The sequence below is a fragment of the Sorex araneus genome, chromosome 5 (genome assembly GCF_027595985.1).
Source record: "Sorex araneus isolate mSorAra2 chromosome 5, mSorAra2.pri, whole genome shotgun sequence".
NCBI lineage: Eukaryota > Metazoa > Chordata > Mammalia > Eulipotyphla > Soricidae > Sorex > Sorex araneus.
In genome coordinates this window covers 42814891-42833147 of record NC_073306.1, presented here as the reverse complement: position 1 = coordinate 42833147, position 18257 = coordinate 42814891, and the positions used below count along the sequence as shown (strand labels likewise).

The 18257-nt window shown below is 53.9% G+C and overlaps 1 protein-coding gene across 6 annotated transcripts in view; it reads right to left on the bottom strand.

Annotated features, from left to right (window-relative positions):
- Positions 1 to 18257, bottom strand: part of PHC2 (polyhomeotic homolog 2) — a 124434-nt gene that overhangs the window by 15096 nt on the left and 91081 nt on the right. For 4 of the 6 annotated variants that reach the window (XM_055140339.1, XM_004614272.2, XM_055140338.1 and 1 more), the window contains 2 exons: positions 14971 to 15365; positions 14516 to 14684 (listed from right to left, as the gene is read on the bottom strand). In XM_055140339.1, the coding sequence (XP_054996314.1) occupies positions 14516 to 14684; positions 14971 to 15365 (564 nt within the window). Of the gene's footprint in view, positions 1 to 7130; positions 7347 to 8379; positions 8607 to 14515; positions 14685 to 14970; positions 15366 to 18257 lie in introns of those variants that run through there. The other 2 variants (XM_055140341.1, XM_055140342.1) reach the window with 2 other exon arrangements.

Below are 18257 nucleotides of genomic sequence, written 5' to 3'. Positions count from 1 at the left end.
CTGACGGTCCCGTCTCGGGGCCCAGGCGGAGACAGCAGCCCTCCTGACTGACCCGCGGCCCCAGCGTGAGCCGACATAAGCTGAATTGTAAACAGCTGAATGTTTTCCAAGCTGCCACCCCCAGCTCTGAAGGAAGGAATCAATGGCGCGTGAGCTCAGGACAGCGGGAGCCGTGGGGATTTCCGAGCAGCTGCAAGAACTGCTTCCCAGCCTCAGGCGGACCGGCCAGCAGCACCTGCAGGCCGCCGCGTGACTGCCACCACAGCCAGGGCCGCGCACCAGGAGTGAGAGAAGGCCGACAGGAGCGGGAAGCCTTCAGAAAGAGGCCTCCTTAAGGGGGGGCCGGGCCTGGAGGCCATGCTCACAGTTTTCAGAAACAGACAACGTCTGCACGCCATGAAGGCTAGAGTGATGGGACAGCGGACAGGGCACATGCCTTGCATGTGGCTAACCCAAGTTTGTATCCAGGACCCCAGGCCGTTCCCTGAGCCCCGCAGGGCGCCAGAGAGACAGAACAGAGCACACGGACTCTCCATACGCGCCCCAGCAATGCCAGGAGGAGTTCCCGAGTGCAGAACCAGGAGTAACCCCTGAGCAGGCCCGGATGTGGCCGCCAAACCAAACCAAAACAAAACGACAGCCAAACCAACACAAACATGAAAGAGAAACAATGGGAGACTCGGAGATGGGGGGAGGCAGAGAGGGCCCCGCCTCTGAGGACCTGCGTAGCTCTAAACACTCAACCCTTGCTCTGCGCCTTCCTATCTCCAGCTCTAACGAGGATCGTGCACTGCCTCTCTCTGCCAGGTGACACTGAATAGTAAATTATAGTCAGACTGACGCTATGCTGCATGGCAGCGGAGCCCAGGACAGTGCGGCAGATAAGGAGCTCTCCCTGCACACAGCTGACTCAACTTAGAATCCCAAACACCACCTATGGCACCCCAAGCTCCTGCCAAGGTGATCTCTGAACGCAGAAGCAGAGGCAGGAGACCAAAAAAAAGGCGGGGGGAGGGGGAGAGTACTGAATCACAGTCTCTAGGCTAAAACCCTAGTTTATAATCCTGTACAAATCACTCCATAATCACCCTATTCCTCAGTTTTCACATCTATAAAATGGGGTAGTTTTGTCTTGTTTTGATTTGGGGCCACATCGGCGATGCTCACGGGTTGGTTACTCCTGGCTCTGCACTTGGGAATCCCTCTTGGCAGTGCTCAGGATCTGTCTTTAAAGGCTGAAATGAGGGTTAAATCAGCCAGCACTGCTGCAAGTGGGGAACAGGTGGCAGGGCTAATACCCCAGATCTGGGGAACTGGAAGCGCCCCTAAGCTCACTCCCTGACTCTCTCCCACAGAGCTGGCCCCCACTGGAAAAGAACCAGCATGGCTGTCACCAGAGCCGCTCACCAGCAGCCAAGGGCATCTCGTCCTCACCCCCAAGGTCAGCCATCAGTGAGGAGTACCCTCCACCCTGGCAACGACTGGGATACAGGATGGCAATGCCTCGACTCACCTACAACAGTGATTGCTCAAAGGACAGGACAAGCATCTGATCTTTCTCTACAATGCCTTCACAAAGAGCATCAGGGTAGCCTAGGGTCCTAGAGACAGTGCCGAAGAATTCCTGATGTCTAAAAAGGTAACCTTGGAATAAATGAAAGGAAGAACCACTTTATTTGGGAATGGTAAATTTATGAGAACTTGGTTTTCTTTTATGGATCACACCTGATGATGCGCAGGGGCTACTCCTGGCTCTGCACTCAAGAGTTACACCTGGTGGTGCTTGGAGGGCCATATGGGATGCTGGGGATCAAAACCAGCTTGGCTGTGTGCAAGGCAAATGCCCTCCCTGCTGTACTATAGTTCCAGTCCCAATTTATGGGCACTTGCAATGTTAATGATGAACTTTTGACAGTTAACTAGTAAGTCTAGAAAGACAGTGAATTCCCTATTTTCCGATCAACATAAGGAAAAACAGTCATGGTGGTCAATGTCATGCTTAGTTCTATTTATTCACCAACTGCAAGACCACTAGTATTCTTAGAAAGTTTGCAGAAGGAAGAGAGAATGCAAGCCTCAGTTGTCTGGTCTATATCCTGAACTAGATCATACTTACCTTGCAATCAATCCTCCTGATAACGTCTACTCTTGGAAAACATCACCCCCTTCCTTCCCGTAACTACTGTCTGAGCTTTCCATCAATCACTACTTTGTTACTATCAACTGACAGATCAATCCTGATTACTGCAGGTTGGGAACTGTGGCTTTCTTTTTTTTTTTGCCTGGGGGTTGGGGGGAGGGAGGGGCACACCCAGCAGTGCTCAGGGCTCTGAGGCCACATGCAGTGCCAGGGACCAAACAGAAGAGGCCCATGCAAGACAAGCACCTTAATCCCTATCCTATCTCTCTGGCTCCTGTATCTAACCTTTTGTTGGCGGGTGAAGGGGCATACCCGGTACTGTTGGTGGTGCCGGGGTTAGGATGCAGGGCCACACAGTGCCAGGGGATCAGGATCTAGGCTCCCAGGTGCAGTCTCCGAGCCTTCCTCCCTGCCTGGACTTAATTTTTTTTTAAAGTATTTAGTTCACATAATTTGGTTTTAATTTAAAATATCATTTGTTTTGATTATTTAGAACTGTCTTATTATAGTCGTGAAGATTTAGGCCACATATGGATGGCTTCAAATATGCCAAAGATATCAGTAACTAGGGATAATTATACAGTATTTGAGACATAACAGCTATGCAACTAGGGCTTTAAAAATAACTCCCAGCAGTCATGAACTCTCATTTTCTTGCCAACAGTTTCAGTACTCGGTATCAGCATAGTCCTCCTGACCTCCTGGGGAAGCGCTCATTGCTTCGTGGAATCTAAGAGTCACCACTTCTCAAAAGCTACAATAAATTTCACTGCTAAAAAGGAAATCAACCAAGCAGCAGATACTTGCTTTAAAAAGAGTTCTAACTGCAAACTGGGGGCCTCTTTTCAACATCTGGGTTCATCTTAGAACATTAGCAATCCTGTTTAAGAGCAATCATTTCTTTGGCAGCGGTAGAAAGAATATTCCCTTCTTTTGGACTTATCTGAACTAAAAGAAAACGATTTTAAAATTGAAATAAGAAAGCACATCCTTTCGGGGCTGGAGAGATAGCACAGCGGGTAGGGCGTTTGCCTTGCACGCGGCCGACCCGGGTTCAAATCCCAGCATCCCATATGGTCCCCTGAGCATGGCCAGGGGTAATTCCTGAGTGCAGAGCCAGGAGTAACCCCTGTGTATCGCCAGGTGTGACCCAAAAAGCAAAAAAAAAAAAAAAAAATTGAAATAAGAAAGCACATCCTTTCGGGGCTGGAGCGATAGCACAGCGGGTAAGGCGTTGGCCTTGCACTCGGCCAACCTGGGTTCAATTCCCAGCATCCCATATGGTCCCCCAGCACCACCAGGAGTGACCCCTGAGTATTGCTGGGTGTGACCCAAAAAGAAAAAAAAAAAAAAAGAAAGAAAGAAAGAAAAGAAAGCACATCCTTTCTCACTAACTATAAATAATTTTGAAGGGAGAAAAATAGCTATTAATAGTTTAGAATTCTGGTCTATGAGCCTCATAGCAACAATTACTAAATTACATGTTGTTTCTCACTATTCTTTTTGCACACAGACCATGCCAGTGTAATCCCTGCCTGGCATCACAACTGTGCCCTGAGCAGTGCCAGGGGTCACTCCTGAGCATCACAGGGTGTATGCCCCTCACCCCCAACCATAAGTCATTCCTAACTGTACACATTTTCTTTGGCGGTGGGGATTGAACCCAAGTCTCATACTCTGAGCTGTCACTCTGCAACCGAGCTGTTAAATTTGAGCTGCAATTGTACACACTCTTGATTCACACAGCAACAGTCCATTTCTAGACCGTGAGATTTACACTCTACTTTTGTTACAGATGGGGGGTGAGGGGCCCAGAAGCTGTAAGAATGCTGTCTTGGATAAGGGATCACTTTTCTAACAATTTTCAAAATGCCATAAAGTTGGATGAATTAAAAAAACTAGCTTGCTTCTGAGTCTCTTTGCAAGTGTGAAACCAGCATGAGGATATAGCTAGCAATTCAAGCCGAAACAATTTAAGTCAGTCAAGGCTTAAAAGGAAACCAGCATCTACTTGAGTTAATAAGTAATTCAAGTATTCTTCAGCACGAACACTTTAATTTTGAATAGAAAACATATTCAAATAGAACAGCCTGAACTGGAGACTCACATCATCGGTTAAGCCGTACCATCAAAACATTTGCACCACAAACCCAGGGTGCCTGCAGCTCTGCTCTGAGCAGTCAGCGGGCTGTGTGCCAGCAGGCAAGGTGCTAACTTGCCAGGCGGCTTCTGGGCCTGGCACCAAGGCCGGCTCAGGAAGGGGTGCGGGAGGCAGCCATGGCTTCATCCTGCTTTCAGTGGAGGGAAAGCACCAGCCTCTCCCTCTACCACCCCATTTTCAAGATTTCCCCCTGAGCATAGAAATTATCTTCCCCTTCCAAGGACAAATTGGCACAACGTGGGTAAAAGAGAAACTGCCTGGCAGGAAGAGCCATTTTCTCATTGCCCGATACTGCCCCGCTGGCGGTTTCAGGAGAGAATCCTTTTCAGGGCACAATAAAATATGTCTGGAGGCTGGGCTGCTGGGAGAACTTTTGTCTTGTCTTGTGGCCACACTTGGCAGTGCTCAAGGTTTACTCCTGGCTTTGTGCTCAGGGATCACTCCTAGCAGGGCTTGACGTGGTGGGGATCAAACTCGGGTTGGCTGTGTAAGCAAAAGCCCTACCCACTGTACTGTCTCTCTGGCCCCCTGCGGGCAGAGTTTTAATATAAATTTGAATTGTTTCAAGAAGGGGAGGGAAAGCCCTGGTTACTATATACACACAGGGCAGTGTTGCTAGAACTGGCACCACCATCCCATGCCTCGCCTTTGTTCCCCCTTCAGGTTTTTCTTAGGCACTGTGATTTACAATGCTGTCAATGAAAATTCTGTGTCTATCCCTAGCTTCTTTCTATTTAAATTTAAGGTGAGCTGACTGACCATGCTGGTTAGCTGGAAGCAAAGAACTTTGAAAGGACAAAAATATGTAAACTTTATTTTGCAAATAGTTACCAACTTCTTAGCGTGAGGCCCACGGTCCAGAGGACAGAAACTTAAATGAATCTAAAGCAGTCAAGTTACCAGCTTAGTATGTTCACCTGGGGGTGGAGAAAGACAGAAAGAGGTCATGGACACACAGGCTGGTGAGGGTCCCTCACTCCAAGACAGTAACTGCTTTTTGTTTGTTTCCGAAGAAAAACCCTTTCAGGGGATAACCTACGTTTACACAAGACAAGAGTGGCATGGAGAACGGCTCCGTTTTATAAGAACATCTGTCCATGTATTCTTCTTCTGGTTTATTCTCTCTTGTCTGAAAGATCAGAACAACCAAGAGATCCAAAGCATCTAAGACAGGAAATGAGTAAGGCAGGAAAAAGGATGTGGTCGGAAAAAGAGTGGATTCTGGGGCTGAGCCAGAGCGAGTAACAGGCACAGGGTCATGGCGGGGGGAGGGGCCCGGTGGCAGGAAGAGAAGTTCTTGGGTCCATCAGCTTAGAGTAGCAAGTCGTGACTTGGGGCTGGAGCGATAGTACAGTGGGTATGGAGCTTGCCTTGCACACAGCCAACCCAGACTTGATCCTCAGCAGCCCATATGGTCCCCTGAACACGACTAGGAGTAATTCCCAAGTGCAGAGCCAAGGGGGAACCCTGGGTGTGGCCCCCAAAACAGAAAAGGACAAAAAAAATAAAAAGGTCATGACAGAGCAGGCATGTCTGGCACAGCTCAGCCCCACCTGCCAGTCTTACAGGTGGTCAAACTGGGTTTGATCTCCAGCACCCCCCAGTATCGCCCCTCCCCTAGGCACTACTGCCAGGAGTGGTCCCTGAGCACAGAACCAGAAGGAAGCCCTGAGCACCAATGGGTGTGGGCCCCACACAGCTCCCCGGCAAAGGGAGTCATCTTCCACTGACAAGTCCAGAGACGATGGCTGGAGCTGCAGCCAGGAGAGGAACTGCCAGGGCTGAAGGAAGGACTAGAGCTTCTTCCTTACTTTAATGGGTGCGGAAGGAACAGGTATTGAGTGTGCTAGACAAAGAGAAACGAGATTTAAGTCAGCATCTGGAAAAGAGGGGACCGGGCAGGGAGGTGAGTACATGATGAAACACCAGTACTCACTAAGTACATATGCGCCACAGTATCAGTAAAAATTTTAAAAGGCAGAGGATGAAGACAGGAGACTGCTCATGAAAATGAAGGGCGCCCCCTGAGAAACCAACACCAGACAAGTGGGCTACGGAGCCACCTTCCTCAAGACTAAGGCTGGAGGAAAGGGGCACCTGTTCTTCCCAGCAGTGGACACGCCTGGAGACAGGTGGGGGCGGGGCGCCGAGGGCCGGGAAAGGACAAGTGCCAAGAGAGAGCGCCATTCCCCATCTGCTGGACCCTCTGCAAAACGTGCCAGGCCTCGGGACTGAGCCAGACCGCAGGCTCAAGTTCCTCCCCTGCAGCAACTGGCCTTCGGGAAGAGAAACTGGGTTTCCCAGCGGGTTTACAAGTGTAACAAGGGCCTGAGGAACAGCAGGCAGGGAGCTCGCCTCACCTTCAGCCGACCCAGGTTGGATTCCCCAGCATCCCCGGGATGGTCCCTGGAGCACCGCAAGGACGGAGTCCTGAGTACAGAGTCAGGAGTAAGCCCTGAACACTAGCAGGGCCCCAATCAATAGAAGTGCAAATAGCTCTCGAGCTTCAGATGTTGGGCCTTACGTGGACACATCACCTTCACATTCTAGACTCTACAGAGGCCAGGACCGTGTTTTCTTCATGGCAGGAGCCCAACAGGGACATGTTAAATCTAAGGGTGCCAGAGCCAAACCCACTTACTTAGCTGTCCAGCCACCCTAAGAGTCGAGACAGAGTCTCGTGACCTATAACCGAAAACAGTATCTTACCTTGGACACTGCCACAGGCTGGCTGCCCTGCAGCAGGATGGAAGGCAGGAGGGAGGGATTTAAGAGCAAGGAGGCACTGCACTTCCATGCCTCACATTGGCTTGCAATTTTCACACTCACCTAGAAATCCTGACAGTTCCAACATTTGGGTTGACTCAGGAGGGCAAGAGAGGTCCCAGGTGAATGATAATTGGATTACCCAATCAGGCCCCCGAGCCAAATGGCCTCCAAAAGGCCGGGCCAGTAGGATCTGACAGTCTGTGACATGGTTTTTCTAAATCCAAAACTGAGGTCTTCAGGCTGACAGACATTAAGATGGAAAGACTGGGGGCTGTCCTAGAAAAATCAGGGACATACGGTGGATTTAGGTCGGTCGCTTACTTGACTACAAGAGACACCCTGGGCCCAATATGCTAATGGGAGGGATTATAAACCCAGGATGGGGGCTGTCCGCCCCAAAGCGGCCACTGCTTTGTACAGGAGGGTGGTGATGGGGGTGCGGGGGTGGGGAGAGTAAAAGTGTGTCTGGACGCGACTCAGGGGCAAGGGGGGAAACATCCTCAGGATGAGAAAGGAAAGCAGGGGGGCTGGGGAGGGAGGCAAGTCGGCTGTGATCTGTTCAGGTATCAAAGGCCGGGTGGGGGAGGGCAGGCCTGGCACAGCCCGGAGCCAACAATACGGGATCAGGGAGTTCAGCTGGGGGCCTGGCCGGGGGCTGGCGACCTGACCCGGGGTCAGCTCTTCCTCCCACGGGGGGCTTCCGTGCGGGGGATCTCACCCGGGCCGGCGATTCTTTGCAGGTCAAGAATCAACCGCACGGGGGGGCCCCCCCCCCGGGCCTGGCCTCGGGCAGGAGAGGAAAAGCGCTCTTCTAAAAATGGCAGGGAGGGCAGACGCAGAACGGCCTGTGCCTGCCCGACCAATTAAAAACCTCGTGAGACTCAACTCGATTAAAAACAAAACTCTCCGGCGAGGCCGCAGGGCCTCCAAATAGGTAGTTTCCCATCGAGTGCGGCGGTGCCAGCAGCCCCGCCCGGCGCGGACCGTCCACCCGGGCACACGGCCGGCCCGGAAGCCGCGGCCAGCGGCGGGGTGGGGGCAGGGGCGTGCGGGGCCGCGGGCCGGGGCCGGGGGCGCCCGCCGGCCGGGCACGGCGGGGCGCTGGGGGGCTCGCGGGTCCCCCAGCGCGGGCGGGCGGGCGGCGCGGGCACCCCCGGCGGGGGCGGCGCGCGGGCACGGCCTGGCAGCCCGAGTAGGCCCGGGCCGGGAGTGGCACGGGGGGGAGGGCGGTGCCCGGGCTCCCGGGTAACGAGCGCGGCTCCCCGGGCCCCCTCCTGGCGAGAACCCCACCCCCGCCACGGGCACTGACCTGTCCAGGGCCCGGCTGGGCCTGGCCGGGCGGGGCCTACGCAGCCCCTCGGCCGGGCGCCGCCTGCTGCGGGGTCCCCGGCCCCGGCGGGCCGCCTCCTGTCCGCCGGGAGCCTCCGAGCCGGGGCCCGGGGCTGCCGCGGCGCCTGCGACCGCACCGGCCCTGGCCGGCGTCAACAAAGGGCGGCGGGGGCGCGAGGCCGGGGCGGGGGCGCGGGCGGCGGCGGATCGCGCGCGCGCGGCGGGCGCTCGAGGGCTGCAGCCGCCGCGGAGACAATGCGGCGCGTCCCGGCAGGGCTCCCGCGGCCGCCTCCGCCGGGGGCGGGGCCTGCGCGGCGCGGGGCGGGGCCTGCGCGGGCGGGGCGGGGCCTGCGCGGCGCGGGGCGGGGCGGGGCCGGGTCGGCGCGGGGCGGGGCCGGCGCGGAAGCTCGGCGCACGCTTCCTTTGTGCGGCCGCGCTGGCCCCGCCCCGCGCGCTCCGGGGGCGCCGCCGGGCCCGGGGCCGGTTAGAGACCCGCCGGGTTCGGCTTCGGGACGCCGGCGGCCCGCTCTCCTTCTCTGATGGGATTCTCTCCTCCGCCAGTTCAGAGGCAGCGATAGTGACGACTGCCAGTAGCTGGGCGCTTAATGCGGGTCGAGCCCTTCCGTGCACGCACTCGCACTCACGGTTCGCAATAAGCCTGCAAGTAGTCATTATCCTCCCGCTGGGAACCGAGGATCAGAGAGGTTAAGTGCAGACCAAAGCGACCCATTCCACAATCCGTAAGCCTGCTCTCCGTATGGGCCGCGCAGGCTAACTGGGGGAATGCATCCATTGCCTGCGGTGCGCAGCACAAGTTCGCTCCACGTTCCTCTCCTAAATCACGCTCATTTAAACTGATCACAGCGAAGCACGCCATTAGTAGATAAGTTAGTAGATAAGAACTTGTGTGTCTGGGGGGTGTGTGTGTGAAAACCTGTTTATGAGAATACAAATCTCACCCTGACGGGTGCATAGAACAGACATGAGGGGCTGACTGTGCACGTGGCTGGCCAGGGCTTGTTCCCCAACACCCACGATGATCCCCAAGCACCACCAGGAGTGATCCCTGAGCACCACAGGGTGTGGCCCAAACAACAAAGACAGGAATATTTGACTTTTCTCCCTATTTCCCCTAGTATGGGTATGCTCTTCCTCTCTTTCAGGCCTCATGCCTTTCCCTGTTTCCCACGTTCTGTTTTATTTATTTTTGGTCTTGTTTTGCTTTGGTTTGGGGGTGACAACTGGTGGTGCTCAGTAGCTACTACCGGATCCAGGTTGCTCAGGGGACCATGTGGTGTCAGACTCCACCGGGAAAGCATGTGCTCAGTCCACTGGGCTCTATCTTTCGCCCTATTCCCAAGTCTTACAGTTATTCTATATTCCTTGATGTTTACTTCATTTTCCTTTCTCCCTATCTTTCCCCTTTCTATTTTTCAAAATAACCAAATGTTCTTTCATTAACAAATATTCCTCTCTCCCCTCTTTTCTTTCAAATTTCTCACACTGACATTTTGTTTTGCAAAGGAGGGTGTTATGAGATTGAGTATGCAATCTCCTTTCTCCAACACACCCAGCCCGGGATTTCCCGCCTTCCTCGCCAGTTGCTCCTACTCTTTCCCCACCTCCACACGCCCAGGCCCGGGTCCTGCCTCTTCAAGTCCAGACTCAAAGTTAGAGGTGGGCGGGGCTTCCCCGTAATGGACCAGATGCAGCAAGAACACTTCAGGCTTTGCAATTTTGTTGCAACAACTCAACTTTGCTTTTGTAGCACAAAACCTACCACAGACCATACAAACATTAGTAGCTGTGACTGTGTTCTGCTAACTTAATTTATGAACTCCAAAATTTGAATTTCATGGATATTTTCCATTAAGTTCTTTATCTTTTTTAAAATTTTACTTTAAAGATGTCTTCTTTTGGGGCTGGAGCAATAGCACAGCGGGTAGGGCGGTTGCCTTGCACGCGACTGACCCGGGTTCGATTCCCAGCATCCCATATGGTCCCCTGAGCACTGCCAGGGATAATTCCTGAGTGCAGAGCCAGGAGTAACCCCTGTGCAGAGCCAGGTGTGACCCCAAAAAGCAAAAAAAAAAAAAAAAAAGTCTTCTTTTGAATCTTTAAAATTATTTTGAATGTACAAACTTCTATAGCTTGTAGGCTGTACGAAAACCGATATGTGGGGCTGGAGTGATAGCACAGTGGGTAGGGCGTTTGCCTTGCACGCAGCTGACCCGGGTTTGATTCCCAGCATCCCATATGGTCCCCTGAGCACTGCCAGGAGTAATTCCTGAGTGCAGAGCCAGGAGTGACCCCTGAGCATCGCTGGGTGTGACCCAAAAAGCAAAAAAAAAAAAAAAGTTAAAAGAAAAAGTAAAATAAAAAAAAGTAAAAACCGGTATGTGCTGTGATTTGGTCCTTGCCAGGGAGTATGCCAACCCCAACTCCAGCTCTAGAACAAGGTCATGTCCTCCCTGAAATCTCTCCTCTTTATTGCTAATTTGATGGATATTTGTCCTCTTTTATTTATTTTTTGGGCGTGGGGGGTTTGGGCCATACCCGAGGTGCTCAGGGCTTACTCCTGGCTTTGTGCTCAGAGATCTGTCTTGGGGGACTTGGGGAGAGGGGAGACTTTTTTCCTCTTAACTTTTGTGGGGGGTGGGGGCGGGGGGGGAGGGAGGACTCTCAGGCAGTGCTCAGTGGCACCACTGGCATTCTCTGCCAGCCAGACTGGTGCTTCGATACACGACTACGAGAGCCTGAGGGTGTGATGCTGTTTGGTGCCTGGTGGTGCTGGGATGAGCTGCCTGCCGTGATGGTATCGGGAGACCAAGACCTTTCCTGGCTGGGCTGGGGTCTCCAGGGCTGCCTTCAGAGAATTCTTCTTAACGTTTAAGGTACTTAATTATAATCCTGTAACTTTTACCACATTTTAGATTTTTTTGGATTTATTTTTACATATTTATTTTGTATATAGATATTTTTTCCTGTGTGTTTCTTAATTTTCCTGTGCATTTCTCACTTTTAAGCTGCTTGAAGTATGGTAGAGAACTGTATTTCTCTTCTTATTATCTTCCCATTCTCTTATGCTCTGCCCAGAGTGAGCATTCAGACAGCAAATAGACTCACATTTAAATATTGGGTGGTTGCCAAGAATTTCCACTGTGCAAAGCTTACTTTTCTCAAGAGATAGTACCTCCAATGCAGGGTGCTGGCTCTGTGGGTCATCTTGATTAGATGTTAGAGAGATTTTTGAGAGCTTCATAGAGATGACGGAGAAATGTGGCCAATGGCAGTTCTTTTAGGGGCTGTTGGATAACAGATACTCGGACAAAGAATGTCAGTAATCACTAACCTGCAATATGCATGTGTCCGCAAGTTGGGCCCTAGTTAACATTTCTATAAGTAATTTGGTTAGACAGAGAAAACATGCTTTATCAGTTAGCATAGGATAAAGTTAAGTAGAGGAGTTAGTGTAACGAATAACAAGATTTAGACACAAAAAAATTCATCCCCACCACTTCTTCTCTCTGTGCCTCTCTCTTCTTATCTTTAAAATGGGGACAATAAAAGAAAGTTCCGGGGCTGGAGAGATAGCACAGCGGGTAGGGCGTTTGCCTTGCACGAGGCCGACCCGGGTTCAAGTCCCAGCATCCCATATGGTCCCCTGAGCACGGCCAGGGGTAATTCCTGAGTGCAAAGCCAGGAGTAACCCCTGTGCATCGCCATGTGTAACCCAAAAAAAGCAAAAAAAAAAAAAAAAAAAAAAAGAAAGTTCCAACTTCAGAAGTATTATAGTTCAGGATGAAATATGAAAATTATATAGAAAACCTGGCAGAAAGGGACTAATCAAGTTGTGAACTAGTGCTTCTGTTTATTGGCCAGAACAGAACTATGGGCAAAATTCACGAAGTAATGCTCAGCAGATAAAATCACTTCTATTCTGGCTCAAAATATTAATCGTACAAGTTTGTGACTGAGGTCTAGAATGATGGCAATTTATGGAAAAAAGAAACTGAAAAATACCCTCCTCCCTGAGCCCAGCCTTCTGAATGCAAGGAGACCCAGTAGACCCCAGGCTGTCATCTCTCTGTGTCTGGGGGAGTTCAGGGGCAAGGGAGGGGGGTGTCCAAGAGAAGCGGGGAGGGGCGGGCTGGGGACAGGAGCCATGGCTTCCCAGCTGTGTGACCTCGCCTCTTCAGCCTTCTCTTCCCTTCTCTGAGTAACAGGGAACAGTTATGCTTAGCTCACGGTGCCCATGACTAAGGAAAAACTTAGAGCGGCGTCCGGCACATCAGTGCTGCTCCATGAAATAAAGTTCCTCCCTCCCACACCCTGCAGATCAAAGAAACGGTCTTGCCCTTTGGAGGACTTATAAAGTTGGGTCCAGGTGCCCACCGAGGGTGACAGAGTGGCTTTTTACATTGGGAATTCATGTGCTTCACTTAGTGAATTAACTGAATTCCCTTCAAGAGAATTAAGGAATAGGTGGAATGTGGCCAAACAAGAAATACTAGGAGGGTGGGAACGGGCGGTCTGGACATGACATAGTAAAAAAATAAATAAAACAAGTCTTAGATGTGCAGCCTGGAGAGTTCTCTCTCTCACGGGAGGGAGAGGAGAGGAGCCGCCTGCAAACACTAGGAGAGGGACTCTGCCACCACACACAGGGCAGACTCCAGCAGGGGAGGAGCGTCAGAACAGGTACAGGTTGAATGGGAAGAGTGACTTTCTGATCAAGGAGACGATCCCACAGTGGAAGGGGCTGCTTCTGTGGGTGGGGAGCCCTTCTCACTGCAGGGGTTCCCTCCCGCCTAAGTGTTTCTAACGGTTTCTCTCCGTCATCTTTGGCTTTCCTTCCCACTGATCGCATCCTCCGTTCCTTATCGGTGGATAGTTCATCTCTTCCCCTTTTGTCCCGTGTACTCTTCTTTATTTTGCTCTGTTGGTTTCTAGGTCCTGTTTTACTCGGCACCCCCTTCTCCTAAGCATTCTCTTGGTCCAGTGACTGGAGCGCCTCTGTGAGCTATGGGTGGTTCATGGAGCAGAATATCACAGAGATTGGAGCCAAGATGGCTGCACACACGGGCAGGGAGTGGAAGAGAGGCAAATGGGTCACTGCGGAAGGCAGAGGCATGGCGGTCGGGGGTGGGGGGGTGGGGGCAGGGGGCTGAGGGAAAAGAATGCAGGAGATTCTCCTGAAGCCTGGGTCGTGGAGAAGTCCCTTGTTGCTGGGCACCCAAACAGCTGAACAGGGAAGCCACGCTGAGCACAGCCCCCTCAACAGTGCTGCCCATGAGCTGAGCTCATTCTGAATCCCCTTCTAGCTCCTGTGGCTATTCCTCGTTCTCTCTAGCAGTATAGCCAGCTTGTCGTTTTTCCACTGGCAAGAATGGCCTCTGATACCAAGCAAAGCAGAGTTAAGAGGACTTAGGAGGCCACTCTTGGTCATTATTCTTTTATGTGGTTGTTTTTTTTTTTGGGGGGGGGGAAGGGGGGTCATACCTGGTGACGCTCAGGGCTGACTCCTGGCTCTGCACTCAGGATCACTCCGGGTGGGATTTGGGGGACCCTCTGGGGATGCTAGGGATCTAACCTAGGTGGGCTGCACACAAGCCAAGTGCCCTACCTGCTGTGCTCTTGCTCCAGCCCACTAACAGTTTGGTGCCATAGAGGCACAGTGGGGGGTGGGGGCGGGGCGGGGGGCAGTCCCTTGCCCTGCCTCACGCTGCCTGCCAGGGGCTACACTGGCATTTGGGATCCAGCTCCTGTGCCAGCGCCTCTGCATACCAGGCGTGTTCTCTTGCCCTTGGAGCTCCCTCCCTGTTGGCTCATCCCCTTACTCCATCCGCTGGGTCCCCCAACTTCACCCCTGGTTTCACCTCTTCTCATTCTCCCCGTCTCCCCTCCTGCAGCTTCCTCCCTGCCTCCTGGAGCGTGCCCTTCCGGATCCCTGCGCCCCCGCCTCACCCCAGCTCCACCTCTTCGCATCCCCTCTCTCCATTTCCACTTTCTTCCTCCCAACTGGAGCTTGTCCTCCCGCAGGCCAGAGTGGACTGTGCCAGGGCCCGGCCCGGCGGCTGTGTCCCCTCCCCCCGGGGCCCTGCTCCACTCCATACCGTGAGCCGGGGGCTGCTGCTGGACGTTGGGGCTCTTGGGGACGGGCAGGCCGCCCGACATGGCCGTGACGATGGCTTGCTGATGTGGCGACGGGCCAGACCGAGTCTCTGGCACACTCTTCTCCCCGGCCACCACCTCCTTCCAGTCATCAGGAGGGTACTGCTGGGGCTGCAGAGGGGCAGGACGCAGGGAGTCACCACGGGCCACCTTGACATTTTTCAGACTCATCCCGTTACCAGACTTGGGTGGACCCGCAGAGACTACAGGATTCAGCCAGCCCTGGCTTTGGCGGGAGAGGCCCTTTGTTTCCTTGTCTTGGAATACCTAAGGAGCACTTGAGCCCTTAGCCACTTGAGCCCTTAGCCACCAGGAAGCATGGCCAGGTGTGCCTGGGGTCTGCCCTGAGCTCTGCCTTTCCCCCGGGTGCCCTGCCCCGCGCCACGGGCTCACTCACTACCGGCGAAGCAGGCTGGAGTTGCAGGATGACGGCTGAGGCGTGCTGGAACCTGCGCGGTGGGGCATGGGGCAGGACTTCAGGGTATCCATTGTGAGGCCCGGCGTCAGGGCTGGGAGGGTGGCCCTGCTGGGCACTGCCGGGCTTGTGCAAACTGGCAGCGGGGCCCTGGAGAGGCAGCGTGGGGGTCACGGGGCCTAGCGGCATGGCCTGGGCCTCGGAGCCAGGCTGCAGGGTCAAGCTGGGTGGGCCCGGAGGGAGCTGGGGTTGGGCCTGGGCCTGGAGGGCTGGCCGGGTCAGCGGCGGCGGGGGCTGCTGTTGGATCACAAACTGGGGCTGCAGGTGCTTGGAGGCCGGCGGTGGGAGGAGCTGATGAGGCTGGAGCTGGGCGTAGGCTGGAGGGGAGAGACAGGAGACAAGTGGCGAGGCTTGACAATAGCGCCACCCCCCTCCCCGCCATGGTCCCCACTCCCATCGCCCCCACAGAGCAGCCCCCCTCCCCTGCCCTGGCTGCTGTGTCTTCCTTTCATCTTCCCCTGGAGCCTGGCCTGGTCATTTCCATGGGCGCATCCTTCTCTGTTCTCTCTCCCCCCTCCTCTGCTGAGACCCTGCGCCTGGGGGTGGCCTCTCAAAACACAAGGCAAAACCCATCTTCTTCTCTTTGTTTGCTCATTCCAGCTGCTCAGAGAAACAACCGACGCTCTCCTGCACCTTTGTTCCCTGCCCCCCCTACCCTGCAGGCCTGCCCTGGCCTTCCTCTCTGCCTGCCATGTGTCGGTGGGCATCTCCCTGCCCCTGCCCAGCTCTGTCTGGCTGTTACTGTATTTCTTGGTGGGGTGGAGGTGGGATGTGGGGGCCCTGTGGTGCTCAGAGACCCCAGGGGCCACTCCTGGAAATTCTCAGTCGACGAGGAAGTTCAAGGGTTTAGAGCTGCTTAGGGTCTGCAATGCGGAGAACCACCAGAGTCCCCTCAACAGAGCCCAGGGACACTCAGCAACCCCCTGCCTCAGAACTTAGGAGCCAAGTGGTTCCAGGGTTGGAGCTTGGATGCAGGTGCCCAAGTGGCCCTGAGCACTGAGCCATCTCCCCGGCCCCCTCCCAGCTCTACTCAGACCACCTCTGCCAGAAAGAGCTGCGGACTGGAGAATCGGCGGGAGGCTGAGAACTGCCGCTTTCTACGGGGGCCGTGGCCGCGCTGCTGAAGCCCTCAAGGCCTCACGCTGCCACATCTGAAACCTGGAAACCAGAGTTGCTCCCAGCCTGAAAGCGGATGTGGTGGTGATCCCTGGGAAAGCCCACACGTTGAATGACAGAAGTGACCAGTGACCGGCGTGGCGGGCCGTGCAGCTCTGTGAAGTCCTGCTGAGCCGGCAGCACGTCGATCCTGGCCTGGGTTTAGGCTCTCGGAGCATCTCGATTATTGCGGTCAGACTGCCGTGTATCACTGAGGCACTAATTGTTTCTCAGTTAACTTCCCTTCCAGATCAAGTGGTCGGAAACCATCCCTGAGCCTTTCCTTTACTCAGAACGCCGTGTGGTGGCCACGTCCATGAACTCACTGTCCTGAACTGGCTGTGCCTGTCCCCACCTGTGGCTGACCTCCCTTCTTTCCTTGGAGCCAGGCAGGTTCCTGAAGGGGGGCTGTGTGTGTCGGGGGCTGCTGCCTACACTCTCAATGAGTCCTTCGATGTTGAACACAAGCCTTGTGTTTAGTCAGGAGTCAGGAAGTTTAGCTGAAGGAGTAGATGTCCAGCTGCTCTCTCTGTCCCGTTCTCCTCCAGAGACCTCAGCCGCTGGGAGCTATGGACAGTGGCTGTGTCCTGGGGAGCCATGGATGATGGCTGTGTCCTGCCGTGGGACAGGAGGCCATGGCTGGAAGGCCAGATAGAATGTTCCAAAAGCAAGTTTCCCAGCCAAGAAGGATAAAGGCAAATTCTGGATTCCGAGCTAACATTTTATGGGCCAGAGAGATAGTACCGTGGGTAAGGAGCTCGGCTTGTATGCAAACCACCTGGGTGGGTCCTGGCACCTGCTGATCCCCTGAAACTCGCCAGGAGTCACTCCTGAGCACAGAGTCAGGAATAGTCCCTGAGTCTCAGGGGCATGGCCTAAAAGCATGAGCATCCTGCTTGTGAGACCTCCAGGCATACAGGAGAGAGCAGATGTCATACTGAGTGAGGGCAGGAATTTTGACTATTTTCATGCAGGTATCCCACAAGCTTATCATGGTGCCATGGGGAGCTCCAGGCAAAAGAACAATACGAATGGGAAAGAGAGGGTGAAGATGAGAAGTAAGAAGTAAGAAGGGGTCCTTGGCAAAGAACAGTCGGCAGAGAAGTGGGACTGTGGGTGTCCCCAGGGTCCAGTTCGGATGGCAGTGAGGGATGGACGAGGGAAACGTGGAGGTGAGGTGGGACTGTCAGAGGGTATTGGTGAGTTGGCACTGCCCCGACCCCAGCCTCAGCCCCAACTAAGACCTTACAGGGCAGCTCAGAACGACCACCCGGCAAGGATGGGTAACCAGGCAAACTTCACCAGGCAAACTTTTGCTCATCTGTTTTCTTTTTCCTTTTTCTTGTTTTGGGGGTGATGGTGGTGGTGAGGGTGCTGGGGTCTACCAGGAACACTTAGTGGTCCTCTCGGGGTGGGAAGGGGAAAACTAATGATTCTAGGAATAGATTTCCAAGGCTCATGCATGATCAACTCTCCCACCACTGTTTTTTTTTTTTGTGGTGGGGGGGTCACACCCAGTGATGCACAGGGGTCACTCCTGGCTCATGCACTCAGGAATTACCCCTGGCGGTGCTGAAGGGACCATATGGGATGCTGGGAATCGAACCCAGGTTGGCCACGTGCAAGGCAAACGCCCTACCTGCTGTGCTATCACTCCAGCCCTGCAACTGGGTTTTTTTCCCCCTCTTCTTCTTTTTCTGCTTCTAGGTCATACCCAGAAATGCTCAGGGTCTACTCCCAGCTCAGTGCCACCATGAATCCCAATGGTGCCCAAGAGTTCAAACCAGGGCCTCCTACATACTAAGCATGTACTCTGCCGTCAAGCTGTCTCTCCAGTCCCACAACTGGCAGTAAGTTGCTCAGGAATCTGGAGGGATTTGACAGATGCCATGTTCCCTGCGGGAGAACCTCAGAAGGACAGACACAGTTATTGCCAAGCAAAAGAGGAAACCTCCTCCTTGTTACCGAATCATGAAATCCTGCCCAGGCACAGGTTTCCTGGGGCTGCCCTCCCCAGCTGAGGGTGGACCATGGAGTGATGGGGAGCGGGGCGC